General features: G+C 37.6%; 1 protein-coding gene across 12 annotated transcripts in view; it reads left to right on the forward strand.

Annotated features, from left to right (window-relative positions):
- Positions 1 to 5,800: 5,800 nt before the first annotated feature.
- LOC306886484 (SPARC-related modular calcium-binding protein 1-like) overlaps positions 5,801 to 21,032 on the forward strand; it is a 65,579-nt gene continuing 50,347 nt past the window's right edge. For 6 of the 12 annotated variants that reach the window (XM_079443606.1, XM_079443610.1, XM_079443614.1 and 3 more), the window contains exon 1: positions 5,991 to 6,194. In XM_079443606.1, coding sequence (XP_079299732.1) covers positions 6,090 to 6,194 — 105 coding nt within the window. In that variant the 5' untranslated portion in view covers positions 5,991 to 6,089. Of the gene's footprint in view, positions 6,195 to 21,032 lie in introns of all 12 variants that reach the window. The other 6 variants (XM_079443616.1, XM_079443615.1, XM_079443609.1 and 3 more) reach the window with 3 other exon arrangements.

Genomic DNA, 21,032 nt, shown 5'->3' on the forward strand with positions numbered 1-21,032 from the left:
GATCCAGTTTAGAGCATAGCGACTGAACAACTGACATGTGAGAAGCGAACTCGATCCGCATTGCCTTCAACTCGGTTCTTAGAATGTCCTCAAAGTGTGTAACAGTGTTCGCCATCTTGTCCATCATATCGCTTGCGGTCGGTGGCTTGGATTTCTTCTTAATCGGAGAAGCCGATGGAGACAACTCTTGCTGTTTACGACTACATGCCATCAGGTAAAGCACCCCCAATGAAGAAAACTTAAAACAAAACGAAAAAATCAGCAAAAAAATGTAAAACGTACGGAGCTCTACTCGAGTGCGACTAGGTTCATGAGCACGTCACATGTCTCCTCCCGACGTTTGAGATATAGTTCACTCTTTACAATAGCATGCCCCCAAAACTGTGCTGGGGGTCAGAGAGAGGTGAGGTGCATGGTACAGTGATGGAACTTGTTGGGGTTGGCTGATGGAGACATATGGAAAAGTTTCTATGCCTTAATCAAGACCTAACAGTTTTTTTCATCTGGATTGCATTTCAGTTATGAGCACTATTATGATGGAATCTCCTTCTTGAACCATGATGTCATGTCTAAATTACTGCTAACAAATAGAAACCTGACATACTGGAGTGTAATGCCAGGGTTTTGTAGAATCCTCATGTTTAAACTTTGATTATTCACATAATCCAGTAATTAAAGGCTAACTGCAATTCATTGGACTCAAATTTTAATGGTTGGATTTTAGAAATGGTACATTGTGGATGGATAATACAGCTTTGCTCAATATTATTTTAAATAATACACTGTATTTGGTAAACATATGAATTTGATTATTACATTAGAACATGTTATCTTTCCGCATAGGACTGTCTTCCGGATAAAAAGTAACAAACAAACAGTTGAGATGCATAATATATCTTGTAGAAATGATTCATTATGTTTTTCAGTACTCTTTTTATGAATAGTAAGTTCTAAAGAACAGCTTTTATTTGAATTAGAAAAATCTTTACTGTATATATAGTATATAATGATATAATAAATAAAAAGAAAACAAATAGATAGGATAGAAAAAGAATAGAGAATGCTTGTTTTGTATTCATAATGTGTAAAGTTCAACACAAAATAATTGCCATGAAAATAATGTTGATTGTAAAAAATTTCCATTAGGCATAAAAAAGCTTATTTTTCTAAAAATATATAAAATAGTAAACTTATTCATTTATTTACTTATTTTTCCCACCATTTGACATATTATTAAAAAAATAATACTATGCAGGCCATAGAATTAACTACATCCAGGCTTAGGACCCAGCGTCCACCTGGCAGCCCTGTCCTTGCGAAAACCGGGACCTCTGAATGCCCCCAGTTCACATTTCTAGCTTGGTTTTGCCAACAGCAAGGGCCACGCTTTGCTGACATTTTGACAACTTTGCGCTCTCGACCCCTTGCTCCTTCCCCCCCTCCTCCATCGGGCTGGCAAAGAGGGAGTGAATCCCCCCCCTCGCCGGTGGGGTGAAGGTCCCTGGGACCAAGCTGTTAATTCAATCAGGAGGGTGGTATGCTCAATTAGGCACTCATAAGGGCCTAGGAAGGGTCTGAGGCCCCAGCAGAGGGCAGGCAGCCCTACCCCTGAGAGCCATTAATTGTGGATGACATTGTGTAAACACTTGAGTGAATAGGCGGTGCAGGTGTTGGACACACTACTCGTTGGACACTGTATCAATGGTTCTTTTCACACCCCGCTTTCCTCTGAACCTTCTCTTTTTTTTGGTGTCTCAGTCACTCTTTGATTATCAGAAGAGGCAGTTGAAGGATAAATTGAGGAGGTTGATGTTGATTTCAAATATCGGTTGATATTTGTGTGTGTGTTGAGAAGCATCCTTCAAAGGTGACCCCAAAGAAGGTGTAAAAAAAAAAAAAGTCAGTGACTGGACCAACTCTTTGTCCGGCCTGGAATCACATGGCTCCTCCAGATACGGGAGCTTGTGAAAATTGCAGCCAGTACATTTAAAAGACATGGAATTCAACAAATGAAAGCCAGATGAGGGACTTTAAAGTGAAAGGGCTCTGCATTTGACCTCGCATTCTCTTGTTTGAAGTCCTCTCTCTGTCCATGTCTTTTCTTCATTCTTGCACGATAAGGTCAAACAGGCACTTGTGAGAAATATGGACGAAGATGCATTGAGCAATCCTCAGATCTGAAATGTCTTGTTATATGAGTCCTTAAACTCATCTTGAAATATGAAGACACCAACAGCGTGACTAGAAGTACACAGCTTTAACAATGTGCAATCACAAATGGGATCTGAGAATTGTGTCCATTGAAATTACACTAGACCAAATGGAGACTTCTGCTTCAGGTTTTTCTCCTGAGAAAAAGAACACAGTCTCTTCTTCAGAGTTTCAGGACAGATTTGATTACACTTTATTTGGTGAGTTTGTTACAGTGTTATTACACAAATAAGTATTGATATTATTAATTTGCTACATGTACTAACTGGTTATGCTTAGGGTTTAGGGTTAATTGCTTGTAATTATGCATATTTTACTACTATTAAAGTCAATATGTAAGTCAGTATGTAATGGGTGACTACATCACCTTAAATTAAATGTTACCCATTAATTTTGTAATTTTATCAAATTAAAGGATTATTACAGGTTAAACTCAACTGACAGCATTTGTGGCATAGTGTTTATTATCAAATAAATAAATAAATAAATAACTCATCCTATTAAAAATAAAAAATCACGCGAAGCACTTAAAACTGAAGGAAATGGGGCCAGTAAAAATGGAAAAGTGCTCACTCATAAGTGCTGCCAAAAATTTTATTATTTTTATTATCTTTATTATTGTCTTTGTTGTTGTTATTATTTTTGTTGTTACTTTTATTATCATTATTGTAGACCAGACTTTTATTTCTCCATCTGCTTACCATAATAATAACTTGCAACTAACCTTAAAACAAACTATCCTAACCTAAAAGAAAACAACAAACTAATCCTATAGTAAGAATACTGTATGTTTTACAGTAATAGTAGTATAATATACTGTAATTTAAAAGTAATATTTATATTGTTCAGTATCGAATTGTGTAATTATACTGTATGATGGACACCTTAAAATAAAATGTAACCATTTTTGTGTGGAAATAGATTTTATGCAATTATGCCACAATTGCTGCCATCTGAGCTTAAGTTGTGCAGAACATGAAATATTCCTTAAATATGCCCTTAAATAAATAATATATTTTTTGACACTCAGAGTACCAAACATTTCTGAATAGAAAGAAAAAAAAATGCATCTATAGTAAAATATTTCATAGATTAATTAGACATCTGCTGAGGATATCTGTCTTGAAGAAGACAATTGCTGTCAAAGACATTAGCTGAAGGAATCTCTCAGGACTAGAGTAGAAACTTTACCTTCTCTTAAAGCGGGTAAAACCACAATAAAGCTTGGTCCAGATGTCTAATTATAAAAGCTGTAAATGGGTTAAACAGCAGTTTGAACCACACAATTTAAAGTACAAAGGTATTAAGGAGACTTAACATGAAGCGAGCCTGTCATGGCTATGTTAGACATCATAATAAGATAAGGGTGGGGGGAGAGACTTCTCCGCTGTACTGATGTGTTGATTAAAGCCACGAAATGTGCATAGCCTGGCAATAATTGTGTTGGAGTCGGCGGGGTGCCCGCTGGTTTAGGCTGGCTGGTCTTGTCTACAGACACCTGCTAATTTTCTGTCGGCTTTGCTTGCTATAAACAGACAGTGAACCGCCACTGAGGATCTGTGGAAAGGGTCGGTGTGATAATTGGGCAGCACAGCCCTTTTCAGCTTGTTTGCCCTCTCCTTTCTCTCTGGCCCTTGTCAAACAGTTGTTTCATGTCCAGCCAAGTGACAACAGCCGTCTGTGTTGGTCAACGTTTCTCCAACAACAATTTTTTTCACACACCAGAAAGCAGCTTTGTTTTGTATGAGGACATGGTTAAAGGAGCGGGCAGGAGGAAAGTGGATACAGGACATAAAGTGATCTCGTTAACATTCCATTAGACACTCCTGTCAGCCCTCACCCCTCCCTTCCCCCAGAAGAACTTCACACAGTCCCGGCCAGGCAGAGACCAGCTGGTGTAGTGTGGAACGAACCCCGGGGAGAGATTCGGATGGAAAGCCAAGGCACATCCACAGAACCATCACTGATAGCTGTACCGCATGGAGGCAGACCTGAGCCCTGCTTCTCATAGCCTCTCTTTCTCTATCTATCTATCTATCTATCTATCTATCTATCTATCTATCTATCTATCTATCTATCTATCTATCTATCTATCTATCTATCTGTCTGTCTGTCTGTCTGTCTGTCTGTCTGTCTTTCTGTCTGTCTCCATGCCTTTGCAAATAAATATTCATATTTTTAAAACTTAATATATATTTAATCATTTTTACTAAAATAAATAAATACATATATACATGCATGCATACATACATACATACACACATACTTAAATAAATAAATACATACATACATACATAATGGGATGGCAAACAATCATGTTATACCTCCAGACATAACCTGTAATCATTTTTTACTTGTCTTGAGAATATGAAGAGTTCATTTGCAAAAACAGATAACTCTGTTTTTAACAATTTTCAAAAAGCTTGTTTTTTCCATTGTGTATTCCAATTCATCTCAATCAAACTGCAGTTGGGTTATTTTGATTAGCTTAAAAATAACTAAAAAAATACAGCTAACTAACACAATAAAAACATGATAACATAATAAAAAAACATGATTTTTGATCTGTTTTTGCAAATAAACTCTTCATATTTCTCACTAATATGTATTTATTTATTTATAAGTATAAATAAAAATATATCGGTTACAAAAAATATAATATAATAAATAAAATATAATATAATATATAATAATATAATATAAGAAATTAGAATATAAGATAAAAGTGTGCACCATTGTAAAAATTAAATAAATATTAAATATAAATATTAAAAAAATAAAGTGAAATAAAATACAATAAAATTAAATTAAATAAAATAAAATTAAATAAAATTAAATAAAATTAAATTAAATTGGTGGGGTTGACAAAATGAGAACCTGTTGTTTATTGTCACTTGATTTGACAAGAAACCTTCATTAGATTAAAAATCTAGGTAACTCTTTATTTTAAGGTGTCCTTGTTACACGTTACATGTACTTACTATTTTAATAACAATAAATCATGGATAATTACATGCAAGTACATGCAAGCCAAACCCTGATCCTAACCCTAGCCATAAAGTAGTAGTTAATTAATCATCCTCGGTACCTAAATGTAAAATACACTGTAACAAGGACATTTTTAAATAAAGTGTAACCAAAGTCTAGAACTTTTCTATATTTAAAAACAATAATAAGAAGAATAACAATAATAATAAAAATATGGTGGGCTTTTAAGGGAATATTTAAACAACAGAACAATTGCTTGTTGAACCATGAAACTGAAATGAAATTGCATTTATAATAGTAATAATAATAGGAATAATATAAAACATTTAACTGCTTGCCCTTGTCTCCCAAAAAATATATGCACACATACATACATGCATACTTTTACGCCAATTAAACACCCATAAAAAATAAATAAGTTGTAAAATGTTTCGTAGGAGAGTTGAGTTAAAGAAAGTCGTAGAGCTTTGTGCGTCATGACTCTTGCGGTAACCAAGTGGACTGATGATTAATCCGCGGACTTTTGCACCCCCCACCCTGTCTTTGTGCACTGTCATTGGACGTCCTCGCTGTCAATCACGTCATAAAATCCCACCCCCTTAGGTTTTAAACGCGTCCCAAAGTGTAAGGCAAACTATTCAACCTGTAGCTTTGGAAAGGACAGTACATCCCACGCAGTGGAAAGAGTGCATCATAACGATTTTCATCATCTTGTCTGCGTACTCTCTGGCACTGTGAATATGCACATGCGTAAAGAAGAAGCCCGCTGAGGACGAATTTATTTGGAAACAAACTTTTGGAATTTCCTGCAATTTTGGGACCGCTGCCAATTCTTAACTTAATCTTGTTTGTAGGCTGTCAGTTGTCTTAACACTTCAAAGTCAGACAGAATGTACTTCCACAGTCTGGTCCTTTTTGTTTTTTTGTATTCCCTCACGCTACTGATGATGATGTGCCTGCCACCAGCCTCAGCGCAGAAGTCGAATGGTCCTCGGGTAAGTCCGTGCGTAACGCCGCTCTCTGCCGCACATTCAAGCATTTGTCATTCTGATAACGTCAGTGCGTCGTTCAAAGCTGTCAGTGTGAACACATTAAGTGCTTATACTGTGTCAAAGCCATAGCATTATTTTAAAACAATGCTTCCTGATACAGTGTTTTCATTTATGAAAATATCTGCTTCAATATACAATGCCATTGCACCAAATATATACAGTAACAATGCATCCTACATGCAATGCTCATACAATACTTGTTTGTTTACAAATAACAGTTTTAGGAAGGATCATCTAGACAAACTGGAATGGAAAAATAACCCACTGAAAATGTTAAAGCTTCTTTTTGCTGCCGGTGACACTGAATTAAAAAAATATCTTGATATATTACATTTTCTGTCCTCACTTATGGTTTATACACATTAGTTCATATAAAGATGAACTTTCATTCTAGAATGCACAATACCCCAACATCAGAGCATGTTTTAGTGATTCAGCTGAATAGTTGGGTTTTTTTTGCTGAGGCACATTGTCAGTGAGACTTGAGTACACCCATTGACCTTTTGTCATAAAGGTCTTTTGCTTCCTGTGCACCCCTCTGTGCCCATAGAAAAGAGGACCATTGCCTTTCCAATGCAGCATTTCATACGATTTCAACAAAGTCAACTGTGAGGAATATTTCTTTCTGCGGCTGAATCAGTTTGCAGACAATGTTGAATAGTACAGCTATATGATGTCTTTTAAAAAATGATCCTCTCAGAAAATGCAAATACATCTGTCTAGATGTCTATAAGGGAGAAAAATGACATTAACTGTTTGCCTTAATAGTCTTGTTTTAGAAGTAACGTTTAAACAAATAGCAATTAATGCAACTTACTTGAGTGACTAATAACACTAACCAGTCAAAGCATAAAAACCTGCCCCAGAAATCAAATTGCTGCAGCATTCTTTTATTTCCTCAAGTATTTGAGCAATTCAGACAGAAGAAGGGTTTGTCAAGATTGCCGCAGAGCTCTTGTGGTAAATGTCCATTCAGTTGTGCACTGAGACCATTGAGATTGACCACTGAGTGTACAAATCAGAAAGAGAGTAGAATAGAGAAATTTGTGGATGCTGCTGAGGTATTGTCATACTTGTGGTCGGAGGGGGTAGTCAGTATAAAAATCTATGTTTCGCATACACACATTAAACCTAAAAATGTATTCATCTTCAAAAGTGAACAGAATGAAGTCGAATTTGAATTATTTTGCTGAGAAAAGTCTTAACAGCAAGGTCCAAAAAAATAAATAAATAAATAAAAATCACATTTTTGTCTTCAGGAAATATTTTCCGAACCAGTTAAACTGCAAGGGACACATTGGACCTCATTGAGATATATAACTATATTTTAAAAGAGTATTAAAATAAATTCCTTGGAAATTCAAATAATCGACTATTTATAATCGACATTTATAGCACTCTATGTACATTTATTTCTTAATAATGGATTAGAAACAATTGTGACAACAGGACCACTGTTAACATAACACTTCCATACTGTGTTTCTGCATTATTATTAAAATAAATTAAGTTCTCTGTGAGAAGAACTGAAAAGCATCAATCTTTGTCATTATTATTATTTATTTTCCTTTTAATGATATTGCCCCTTCTCCATACTTATATAGCCGTGTTCTCTTTTACTTTCCATTAACTCTCTCTGACTTTTATCTCCTGTGATATAATATCTGCTTACTTATTTTATTTTGGCAAGAACTCTATAGATTGAGATTAACTGTAATAGTAGTTATACAGAGCGTGTGTGTGTGTGTGTGTGCATGTGTGATTTGTTGTGCTCAACAGCATTAAACAGTGTAGAAATATCTCAGCAATGTTTAAACATCCTTCATCATCCTCATCTAATCGTTACAGGAGGCCAGAAAGGTTGTGTTAAAAAAGCTATTTAAAATTTTTTTTTAAGTGAAATGCTTCAAAAGTTATACTCCCTTCTGTGCCTCATTTGTAAAAACTTATCTCTGAACACTGTCAGCTCCAAGAACCCAAAGTTTCATGAGGAGTTATGGCTGCTCTGCTGAGCTGAAAGACGTATTTGGGCCAAAAACAGGATCAAGCTCTTTCCTTGAAGCCACTTGTGTGATTGGGTTTATTAAAAAAAAAAAAAGAGAAAGGAAGCGTCTCTTGACAGTAGAGGGATTTTAGGTTTACTTTTCCACATTTAGCATGAATTTAGCACACTTTTCCAGTCACAGTAATTCTGAGTTCTTCGACCTGGCCAATTCTGGCATGCCACAGACTTAGAAGATAATATTTTCTGAGGATTTAATTCTGTCAGCATGTAGCGATGCGTCTGAGCACAGTGAATATACCGACTGTCAGTAGGCATTATTTTGACGATTAATCTTAAGATCTTTTGGTTGAAGCCAAGTTTATGTGTATTCCTTTTCTACTAGCATGACTAAACGGAATAAAAAAATAAAAAAATGATAGTCCCGCCCCTAAACTCCCATAATTGGTTGAGCCAATATTGCTGTGCAGTGAATCAACCTTTGGTGTTGTCAGTGTATTTTAACATCGAACAAATTACGCTTTTTGCTTTTAAACTGCTCCTGTGCAAAGGTCACTGGGAACTTTCACTGTTAACAGTCTGACAGACTTGATCCTCATGGTAGCCTGACAGCAGCATGGATTTAAAAAAGACAACAGAGAAATACAGTAATAAAAGGTCACAGTATGCAACACATTGTCAGTGCAGTTTAATAGCAAAGTAGTTCACATTATTAGTCAAATGCATCACTGTTTTTAATACTAAGTTAATGTTCTTATTATTTTCTTTTTATTACAAACACAATGTGTAAGGCCAGAAAACTTTAATTAATTGAAAGTTGTATGATACTGATACAGATTATGATACTGAATTAATTGCAAACTACTGGATACATAACATAAGCTACCTGTCATGCACAATGTTCAAAAGTCAGTATTATGAAAGTTTTGAATGTTTTATCTAATTGGTGTGATCTGAACTTTTTTCTTACAGTACACATAGACTGAACCTGAGTTGCTGTATTATTGTGTCTTACTACAGTACTGTTATGTTGTACTCCAGGGAGGTACACAAGACAAGGCAGGCAGGCATATCAAATAATAAGCTTTACTCTCGACGACAAAGGAAGGTGTAACATATACAATAGCGGACAAGGGAACAGGGGAGAACACAGGCTTTAAAGGCTAGACACAATCAAGGGAGAACAGAAACAGGTGTGGAGCTAATTAACTAATAATCACGGGGACAAACTAGGGAGGCTGACAGAGACATAACTAAACAAAAACAAATCAGGACCGTGACAGTTCGCCCCCTCCCGGAATGGCACGTCCTCGCGCTGAAAAACATAGTCCAACAGAGGAGGTGGGGGTTCAGGAGGCGGGCATGGAGTAGGAAAGAAACGGGCAATGGCAAAGAGGCAAAAACAATCCAAAAAATTAGTCCAAGCAGGGAGTGGAGAGTGGGAGGAACCAGGGAGGAGCCCAGAGCAGGAGGAGCCAGGTGAAAGTCCAGAGGCCAGCCAGGATGGCAGCCCATGGCAGAGTCGACGGCGGGAGGAGCCATGGTGGGGATGGGACCGCCGACACCAGGGGGCCGACTGACGGAGATGACGCCGGTGGAGTAGAAGCCCAGGTTGGAGCTGAGCAGCCGCAGAGCCAGGGTGACACAGAGGATCCGGAGGGCCAAGGCGGAGCCGGCGGCTCAGGCGAGTGAGGCGGAGGCGGGGATCCTGAGTGACACTGTGGAGCCGGAGTGACAGAGGATGAAGGTGGAGCCGGAGGGAGGGAGGAACCCGACAGAGCCAGAGGAACGGAGGGATGAAGCAGAGCTGGAAGAGTGGAGTTCCGTGGAGTAGGCAGGGGGACAACTGACCAAGGCGGAGCCGGAGGGACAAGGGAGCCCGGCGGAGCTGGTGGAATGAGGGGCCACGGTGGAGACGAGGGAGCCAAGAGCCAAGGTGGAGCCGATGGGTCGGAGGGCCGAGGTGGAGTCCGGGTCTCGAAGGCTGGAGGCGAAGACTGGGGATCCTCCGACCCCGAGGTAGCTGGTCGCAGGAAGTCCCGAAGCGCAACTGACCCACCGGACATGACGTGCTGAGGGTGAGCTGAGGGGCCTTCCTGAGGCAGCTAAGGGAGGGCTGACGGCCTGGCTGGCTGATACAGAGGAGGAGGGAGTGCTAGGCTGGGTGGGAACCTCCTGGAGACATTCTTCGAGGAGCTGGCTGAGGAAGGAGTACTGGACGGAACCAGCAGGGGTACTGGAGAGCATGGGGAGGTGGGTGGGAGCAACGGAAAAGGGAGAAGCCAGAAATCCTCCTCACTCAAGCAGTCCAACAGCTCAGAGTCCAGTAACAGCTCACCCTCAGTGGTGGGAGTGTGGGCAGGGATTTCCTCCATTCCCTTGATCTCCACTATAATTCCCACGATGCACGGTGTTGCTGGCTCACACACCTGGTCAGTTGCGTTGAGTTCAGATTCTGGGGCGATAAGTGGCTCTGTCACTCTAAGTGGTGTTGGCTCTACAATCGCAGCCGTCTCGGGCTCTGCGGCTGCGGTGGGCTCTGGCGAACATTCCGTGAAGCGAGATAGTGAGGGCTGGCTGGGCTCTGGATCGGGGTTGGAGCTGTCCTCAGCAGGGCCGATGGAGAAAAACAGTCCATTATTCTCCAGCACCCACTCCACACAAGCGGCGAAATTCTCCTTGGGACCGTTCGCTGGTAGGCGTGCCTTACACTGCTCGCTCAGGTTGGCGATGTAAAAAACACAGAGCGAGCGTTCGGGGAAGTGGGTAAGGCACGCCAGATCGAGTAAGTCCCTAGTATGGTCCTCCAGCGAACGGTCCATCTGCTCCAGGCACAGGAGTTGGACGGCGGGAAGATCCATAGCAGGAGAGGGAAAAACCAAAAACAAACAAAAGAAAAACGCCGCTAAATAAACTTTGTAGGTCCGCTAATCTGTTACGTTGTACTCCAGGGAGGTACACAAGACAAGGCAGGCAGGCAGGCAGGCAGGCAGGCAGGCAGGCAGGCAGGCAGGTATATCAAATAATAAGCTTTACTCTCGACAACAAAGGAAGGTGTAACATATACAATAGCGGACAAGGGAACAGGGGATAACACAGGCTTTAAAGGCTAGACACAATCAAGGGTGAACAGAAACAGGTGTGGAGCTAATTAACTAATAATCATGGGGACAAACTAGGGAGGCTGACAGAGACATAACTAAACAAAAACAGATCAGGACCGTGACAAGTACAAGTTGGAGGTTTTTTTTTTTTTGTAAGGAGCAGCATTTTTTATTTATTCCAAAACATGGACTGCATGTCGAGCATATGCTGTACTGTAACCTTGAAAGATGTTACTCAACCACAGTTTAGCAGGCACCCAGCTGCAAAATGAATAACATAAAAATTATGACATGCAATATTTCAACTGGCAGAGTTAGACACTATCTGAAAAATCAATCAGTTAAACTTCTGTCAGTGTTTTTGCCAATACATCCAAGAAAACTGACTAGCAATGTGCAGCATAATATCCTTATATACTGTAAATTGTTACCATAAGAAGTTATTTCTACCTGATCCAGTTACTTATTTATTCATTTGTTTAACCTCATGTAGGTCTGATTCATTGATGTGAAATAATTTATATTAATAAATGGATATATGCACAATCAAAACTGCCACAAAATAAATAGATAAGTGCACTAAGATAAATAGCTAAATCTGAGATTGCACATTAGATTTTATTGTGCCATGGTTAACTTGTTTAGGTTAATATCCTAATGTTCACCTGATAAATATAACTATATTATTTATGGCAGAATATTTGTATGTTTAAAATATTATTGTAATTAATTAACTATTTATAGAAAATTTTATTTTATAAAAGCATAAGCTACTCATGAATTGCAGTGATTTTAAAATTAGCTTAACCAGTATGAGTAATTGAAAAATGGATACATGGAGGTGGCCTGGGGAAGTGCTGTATACAGCATACCTGGTCGAGTGCATCACTGAAACCTCGTAAAGTCATGTAAAGAACAAACACAGCGAGACGAGTACAAGTTTCATGCCAAGACAACATTCTCCCAACTCGGCGTATGAGCGCCAAACCCCCTGCCCTCCTCCTCTCTGATTTTTTTATTGCAGCGGCCCACATGACACCCAATGACCCAATGATGCAGGTGCTAGTGTTGTGTGTTTGCAGGTGAGAGGGAGATGTGGGAATCATGTACATACAGGTTCTTATCTGAGTGCATTTAGAAAAAGTGTGTGTTTTTCGCGAGTACTAATTTTAACCAGACATCTAATAGTGCAGAGAAGTAGTCAACCAGTCAGCGGGTCATTGTTTACCTTATATAAAATGACTCATGATGCACTGTGCAGCATCAGCGGGCTTTGCAGTTTAACACTGTGCTGACAGAAAGTGTGTGACTGTAGAGAATATTTGCGCAGTTAAGATAATGAGAAAGCATGCAGGTTTGAAGTTATACAACATGTACTTTGATACACATTATGCCAGACTTACTATAATTAATCTGAGGCTTGTTGCAGATTGCATTAAATATATAAGTGTACAGGGGCTATGCCTTCTAAAAGTGTTGGGGGTAACGCATTACAAGTAATACGAGTTATGTAATCAGATTACTTTTTTATGTAACAAGTAAAGTAACGCATTACTTTTTTAATTTAGAATAAAATATCTGAGTTACTTTTTCAAATAAGTAACACCAGTTACTTTGTTTCCCATGTCTTGACTGACAGCTGCCATGTTGAGAGAAATCAGGAGTGAGTGCAGAGGCGTTGTGTGTGCTGTATGTTACTGTAGTTCTAGAATAAATATGAACATGCCATTACTTATCTCACCTGCACAAAAAACAGATTCAGTATTCCTCAAAATGAATAAAAACAGTCAAATGCAAACTCAGAATATTATACAATCCTGAAATAATGAAATATGTTAAATAAGACAAATATCATTATGTATTTAATCTCATTTTATTAACCAATGTCTTTGCTGCTGACTTTCAATGATCCAATTAAACCATACTAAGCAAAAATTACACATCTGTGTTTCATTTTTATTATTGCTGAATAGTGTTGAACTTTCTTCTCCTGCGTCATATTCTTCATGCAGTTTGTTTGAGCTGCGCCCTCTACTGTACAGACGTCAATTTACATTTCCTTCAGCCTGAGGCGTATTCATTTCACTTTTGGTGTGAAAGGGCTTTTACATGTGTAAAAATAATATATTTTTTTTTATTAAAAACAAAAAAGCAAGCCCTGCCCAGATTTAAAAAGTAACGTAAAAGTAACATAATGCATTATTTTTCATAAAAAGTAACTAAACAATGTAATTAGCTACATTTTTAGGATGTAACGCAATGTTGTAATGCATTACTTATAAAAGTAACTCTCCTCAACACTGCTTCATACCAACTGTGTGATTTCAGATCTTAAAGCAATTTTTTGCAGTCGAAGTCCAGTCTTTTCAATAGAAATCCACATGATCTGGAATTTTGTGTACGGGTCAGAGATTTCACCAAACAGGTTGTTTTCACACAAATTTTCCAAACTGACCAAAAGAAAGCTGCTTGGTTCGGAAGTGACGTCTGTGTGACCTGTGCTTCATACATCGCTACACTATTGAAGATAACAGAACATTTTGCCCTGCAAGACTTAGCTAAACCTACGCTAAAGTCTACTCTAATCTACTCTTCACACCACAGCTCTTGTTACCAAATGGGTTTCTTTTGCAATTTTGTGGTCAGAGTTAGTTAAAAAAGCCTTTTCCAACAAGACGGGATATTTGCACTTTGTGTAAAAAGACACTCTGCTTATAATCTTGATTGGTTTCATGGTGGCTCACGAGTTTGGCTTCTCAAACCATCTCATTCCCTTCTCTGCGCATGTGCAAAAAGGGAAATTAAACTATGGTGACACGGGCACACATTTACAGGTTTGGGGGTTCTACGTGTTTATTACACATGTATAATTTCAGTAGTCAGGTAGTAGCTTGACGATCGAACCATATAGAGTGAGCTTTGACTTTACATTGCATGCGATTTACTCATACAGTGAGAGTTGGTATCTAACATAAACATCTCTGAAACTGCAAATCGTATGCCCGGCTTCAAATAACTGCAGCACCAATATGGTTCACTTATATCATTCTTTGTGAACGCAAAGTGGTCTGGGTTTATTTGATTTTCACTTTTCGTTACAGATTATCATACTAAGCTAATGATATGCAGCTACACTGTAACACAGGCTGTGGACAGTCCCAGGACATTGACTAATGGCAGAACTTACTAACTGATTCAACCTGAAGTGGCCTTTCATTATTTTTCTATCAATTGCTAAATTGGGAAGACAATGATATTATAATAAGTCAAATTTATTTGTAGAGTATATCGCTTTTTATAACACATTGTTTCAAAGCAGCTTTACAGAAAGTCATACAGTTTTGTCTGTATGACCTTAAAGGAATAGTTCACTCAAAAATGAAAATTCTGTAATTAATTACTCAGCCTCATGTCATTCCAAACTCGTAAGTCATTCGTTCATCTTCAAAACACAAATTAAGAAATCAGTGTCAGCCATGAACATGCATCGGACACAGAAGAGAAGAAATAGTTGAATTAAGTTGTTATTTTTGTTTTCTTTACGCACAAAAAGTATTCTCATATCTTCATAAAATTATGGTTGAACCCCTGATGTCACATGGACTATTTTAACTATGTTTTTACTACCTTTCTAGGCCTTGAACGTGTCAGTTGTGCTGCTGTCTATGCAGAGTCAGAAAGCTCTCGGATTTCATCAAAAATATATTAATGTTTGTTCTGAAGATGAACGAAGGTCTTTTGGGTTTTGAACGACACGAGGATGAGTAATTAATGACAGAATTTTCATTTTTTTGGGTGGACTATCCCTTTAATGCTTTGCCATATCACTGTTGCTATGATTCAGGTACACGTCTGAGCGTTCAAGGTGATTAAGAGATTTAAATGTTGATCTGTTTTGTTCTAATTGGGAGTATGTGATATTAAAAAGTATTAATGAAACATTCTGAAAAAGTCAGAAAGGTCTAATACTTGGGGACACGCTGGATAATGATCAGTTTTGTTCTAGGTGAGAGTGTATGATTCTCAGAAAACATCAGTTTTATAATGTAGTTATAACCGGTTGTAATAAGTGAAAAATAGCCAACTGTCAAAGAGTCTGAACTTGTGAGTTTAACATTTTCCTTCATTCCTTACTGTGTTTTGAAAATCACTTATCTTGTCATAAAGATTTATATGGTCCAATGTGTTTAACTAAAAATATCACTGAAAGGAATGGAAATGTGGATTAAAAATTAAGAAAATGGGGGGGAGGGGGAATAAAGCATCCCTCTGAAAACAGACCAGGACAGACATGTGACTAAGGATTTAGGATGACAAACAAGAGATCCAACAGTAGTCCAGTGGAATAATTCATGTGATATTATTTCATAAATCAGAAAGCCAGTTCACAAGACCACAATATCTGTTTCTTTTTCACAATGTCGGGAAAAAAAAATGATTTTATATAAAATCATGTGATATCAATCACATTAAAATCACCAAACGCTACAACAGAGCATCAAGAAAAATATACAACTCAGTCCATCAAAGTGATGAATAATATTTTTTGTGTTATTGCACACCCCTAGTGTGTGTACCAAGTGAATTTTTTCCAGACTAAATTACGCTAGGCAGACAGCAAAGTTTGACAAGGACTGGAGCGGACAGAGAGAGACAGTGTGAGCAAGAGAGAACTAGATAGACAAGTAAAGAGAGGGAAAATGTGTGTGTGAGGGAGATAGAGAACAAGTTGGGAGACAGAGTCGAGGGACAAAGGGCTGTTCTCCCTGTGTGGGCCAGAAGCAGCGCTGTGTGCTTGTTATACAGTGAGTGACAGCTGGAATTTGGATAAGGAAGGTTTTCTGACAGAGAGAATGTGTTCTGGGTCAGTGCTATGGCATTTTTCTGTGGAGAGATAGCAGTGGCTATCAGCGTTTAATGATACGGCTTTCTCTGAGAAAATACCAGAGATTACAGCCTCCCAGAGGCTTCAATTACAGCCCGATAGAAGCAGTGTCTCTTTTACCACACTGGACAGCCATTAGTCATGACATAGCAGGTTTCATCAACTGATGTTTTGCCATATTGGGATCTTCAAGTGGAATTTTCTCTCCACTGTGAATTGTGTTGATGTCTGTGGAACTTATTGTGTTACTTCAATGGCCAAACAACTTAAACTGGTTATTTAGTCTGCATGTTTTCATGTGTTGCTACAAGCTCTGAGGTTAAATTACCAAAAGCTTTTGGTTAACATCAAGTTCCTACAAAGAATTTAAGAAAACTTTGATTGTTTTTTTGTTTGGATGCTGGTCTAGAATCTAGATTGGCATTTTGAATTAGTAAATCTCAAGAGTATCGACTGTGTACAAGTGATGATTAACAAACCAAAAGTATTACTTTCTCTCCAGCGAAAAAGAAAATGCTCTAACATTCTTAAATAGGGAGTTATGGATAATATTAGCCATCCTATGTTGCTTCAGCAGTGGTCAATCAATTAGTTTCCATTATGACTTCACTGATTTGCTGTATGCAATGGAGTTGAGACAGACTAGACAAGACCAGAGCAAAACCAGACCCCCTAGGACTCCATAATAACATAGATCGTGATTAACCAAGAACTAGATCCAGCTTTGGCAGAGCTAAAAGGTGGAATTCACTGAATAAATAGTTTAATTGATAGTAATTAAGGGCACTGGGTCAAGGCCTTTCACATTCAGACCTGAAATACGTCAGAATTTGGTTATTGGACAGAATTGGAAATGATCCTGTATCTTCTTTTTTCTTTTGGTGTGCGTCAGTGAGATTCCCCAGGAGAACTAACATGACTGTTCCTTAGCCAAGCTTTATCATTAGAGTGACAAAGTAGGAAGTTCAGGAAGCAGATTTCCTGTTAGTCTGGATTTAATTAGTCTAATGATCAGAGAAGAGGGATTATGATTTCAAATCTTCTTTGTGTGAAATCTGACATTCATTACTGAATCATGCAAAGCTGTTTTAGGAGGGGATTTGAAGTTTGCATAACCAATTTCTCACACTCTGTCTGCTATGTATGCACTCAACTTTATTAGCATATAAAAAAGCATGATCCATTTTGGATCACTTTTCATTGTTTTTATATATCAGCCTTATAAGATGAAAATCTGAAAATTCCTGTTTGAAACTGAGTTCTAATCTGTTTTGAGGGGCGCCAGCTACACTTGGCCAGGCCTGCTAATTCTGTGGCAGCCAATCAGAAGACTGCTTTTGCCCGTTATTTTTGTTATTGTTCTTTCAAAAGGTAACGAGTGCTTCACACGTTATAGAGAATAGCTCTGGCACTCCTCGTGAATACCACACACACACACACACACACACACATACACACAAACAATGCTTGCCAAGAATAAAAATCCATCTGTGCAATGAGATTTCTCTGGTGTCTCCAGCTCGTCCAGAAATCTTCACTTTATTGTGAGGAGTCCAGGCAAAAGTTAAGAGTATCCTTATTCTCAAAATAGAGTATTAATATGAAACATTTGTTATAAACCCCAAACTGAAAAACTAGAACATTTTTGGAATTCACTTGTAATTAGAAAAACGTGCTTGACATATTGTTTATTCAACAAGAGGATTGTTTTTAATGATTTATATTTGAGTTTAGCAGTGTCAGGGAACTAGTAGGATTTATTGAATGCTGACTACTGAACAGACATTTCACTCCAAAAAAAAGAAGTGTACTGATTGAGAAACCTTTGCAATGCAAAACTGACTAATGTACAGCAGCCCTAAAAGCAGTTTGACAAGCACCTGTGCCACAAATATATGAATATTATTGCATTGCACAAAATCAAGAAATAAACAAAAGAGATGCAATAAATACTTGTATGTTACATGTATCTACATCTATACATCCAGCACTTTTTTAAACGGAATTTAAAAAAATAAATAAATACAGTGCAATGCATTAGTAAAATGCATGATTTAAGTGTCCCAGAATATCCAAATACTTTCTGGGGCATTGTATATTGTTAAAAGTGAGAATGACAGAAGATTTGTATGGTGTGTAGGCTTCTGTTTTCCTCTGTGTTCCATGCTTAACTAAACTTCTGCCCACACAAGCTTTCAGAATGTGTGTGATTCATTTCACCTCAGATATACAGTTAAACAGTTATACTTAGACTCATATTTTACAAATAAACACATATTTTACAGACCTAGTCATGTATCAGTATGCTTTCAATCCAAGGTGATACATAAATTTGTCCTCTGCACCATGTCAGTAGTTACATTGTCATGTTGTTAACCTCCCAGAGGCCCTTCTTCTGCTGACTGTAATTGTGTGTGTTAGTGCCTTTCTAGAATACTAGATGATGTCTTTACTAGAGTACACTTGGTAACACTTTAAGGTGTCCTTGTTACATGCTACATGTACTTACTATTATAATAACAATAAATTATGCATAATTACATCTAAGTAACCCTAAGCCAAACCCTAATCCTAACCCTAGTCATACAGTAAGTACATGTAGTTAATTAATATTACTCAGTATGTATAATTACTATCACGGTGCGCTGGGGACGAAGGAGCTTGTAACACTCCAAAGACTAAGGATAATATAAACGGAGTGTCTATTTACACTAAGTGCAAATAGCCCGCCTTGTTGGCAAAGGCTATTTACACTAATTCCACCCACTAACGTGTGATTAGGTTAGTCAACACTTAAAAAAGACACTGATTCAACATCAGATTCAATACTGTAGATGGTAAGGCGCATGCTTTTTGACGCGATTGACCCGAGTTCGAGCCCGCCTTTTGCCAAACTTTTTTTCTCCCTTTTCAAATCTCATATCGCATCAGAAAGGCATTTATTTTTAATGGAAATGATAAAAAGTTGAAAATAAAAGTATCGGGTAGGGTTAGGGTAGGTGTAGGGAGGGCTTTATTGTCCCAATAAGGTGGCATCCATTTAATAATTTGAATTAAAACTATAATTTGCACTCAATACGTTATTATTGCGTACTGTTTTATAATGTACTATAATACTGAGGAGCAAATAATTGCCACTATTTGCAATAAGTAGTGTAAATAGCATATTGTTAAACAATACTGTTCCTCACATAAAGCTATTTAATGGCTTATAAAAACTTGCAATACAGCGAAAAAGATATATCAATGTTAATGTTTTTTTTAGTTGATGTCATTTTTAGAGCTCAGAATATCCAGATATTCTGCAAAGTATCTTCCTTTTTGTTCCACAGGCAAAAGAAAAATCATACAGGTGGCACAACATGAGAGTGAACAAATGAAAAGAATTTGCATTTTTGTTTACAGCGATATTATATATTCTGACCCTTGAGGCTTATCTGTGAACCTTTCTCAGCTCCTGTAGATGAATCTTAGACTATAAAGATGTGCACTTTAGGTTATGCAACTAAGTATTAATCTTTTATGCCTTCTGTCATAATAAATGTCATCAGACAGAACACATCATTGAAATATTAATGTAGTCAAGATGAATTATAACACTACAACTGCTTGTCTGCGGAACCTTTGCCTGTTGCTTTCTTTTTCCTGGTTTCCTTCAAAGAAAATGGACAAGTAGGCAACTCACCATCTGGACGTGCACTCAGTTCTAAATCACCTTTAAAACAGCTTGCTTTGGATACAGCATTTATTGTGCTATTTAGACCGGGCAGCTCTCACCAGGAATATTTTGGCCTGTCTTAACAACACTAAAGATATGCTTAGGTATTAATTTGTAATGTGGCTGTTCTGGATTATTTACCCAAGTGAGAATGAAAAAGTATACAGTGTGAACATAAAAAATACATTATGTATTTACATAAAAGTAACATCATGCTAAAGAACGTACTTGTGGATGTATTACAAACTAATAATAGAATGTATTAATTCATAAGTTGTATAGTTTGTATAGTACTAAACTAAACTATAGTTTGTATAGTACTTTATAAGCAGCATTTAGTACATGGTAAAGGAGCCAGATTTAATAATGCCATACTTAGCTGAAAGGGGGAAAAAAGTCTGGTTTGTCTGTCATCAGGTATTCAGACTGATTCAGTCCATGTCTGCTATATTAGTGACATCATTTGGTTCCATTTGCTTGATTGCTCAACTCAAGAGATTCAGTCCTGAAGCAACGTTTTGTTGTTTGCTGTCTGTGTGTGTGTGTGTGTGACCAGAAACGGTCAGCTCTGGTTATTCAGATGGGTGGTGTTAAAATGGAAAATGTGTCCTGTGTTTCTGGCTAAAGCTACCCTTTTTCCAGTAGAGGTTCTACAGTTTTGTATACCTGCTGTGCTGTGAGACGCACTGCATGATGGGCCAGCAGCTATGGCACAATCGATAGTGAATTTGTCTTGTAATAGGTCTACACTGAATGCTCAACTGGCTTTCCTTTCTCTTTACCTCTTTAAAGATGTTTCTGGAATATACGTCCCTCTGGAATTGTGGAAATTCAAAAATGATTTTGTATATTTGAGGTTTCTGGTTGCATGACATTAACAATCTGGTAAAAGAAAAGAAGGTACCAGGTATGTTACATAAAGAAGGTAAATTAATCAACTGGAACAATGATTTATAGGGAATATGTTTTTTTTTTTTTTTTTCTAAATGTGAAGGAGAATAAAATAATTATATTTTCATGTTTTATATATTTATATTCTCATATAACTTGTATTTCAACTTGTAAAATCAAT

The sequence above is a fragment of the Barbus barbus genome (assembly GCF_936440315.1).
Source record: "Barbus barbus genome assembly, chromosome: 20".
Lineage (NCBI taxonomy): Eukaryota > Metazoa > Chordata > Actinopteri > Cypriniformes > Cyprinidae > Barbus > Barbus barbus.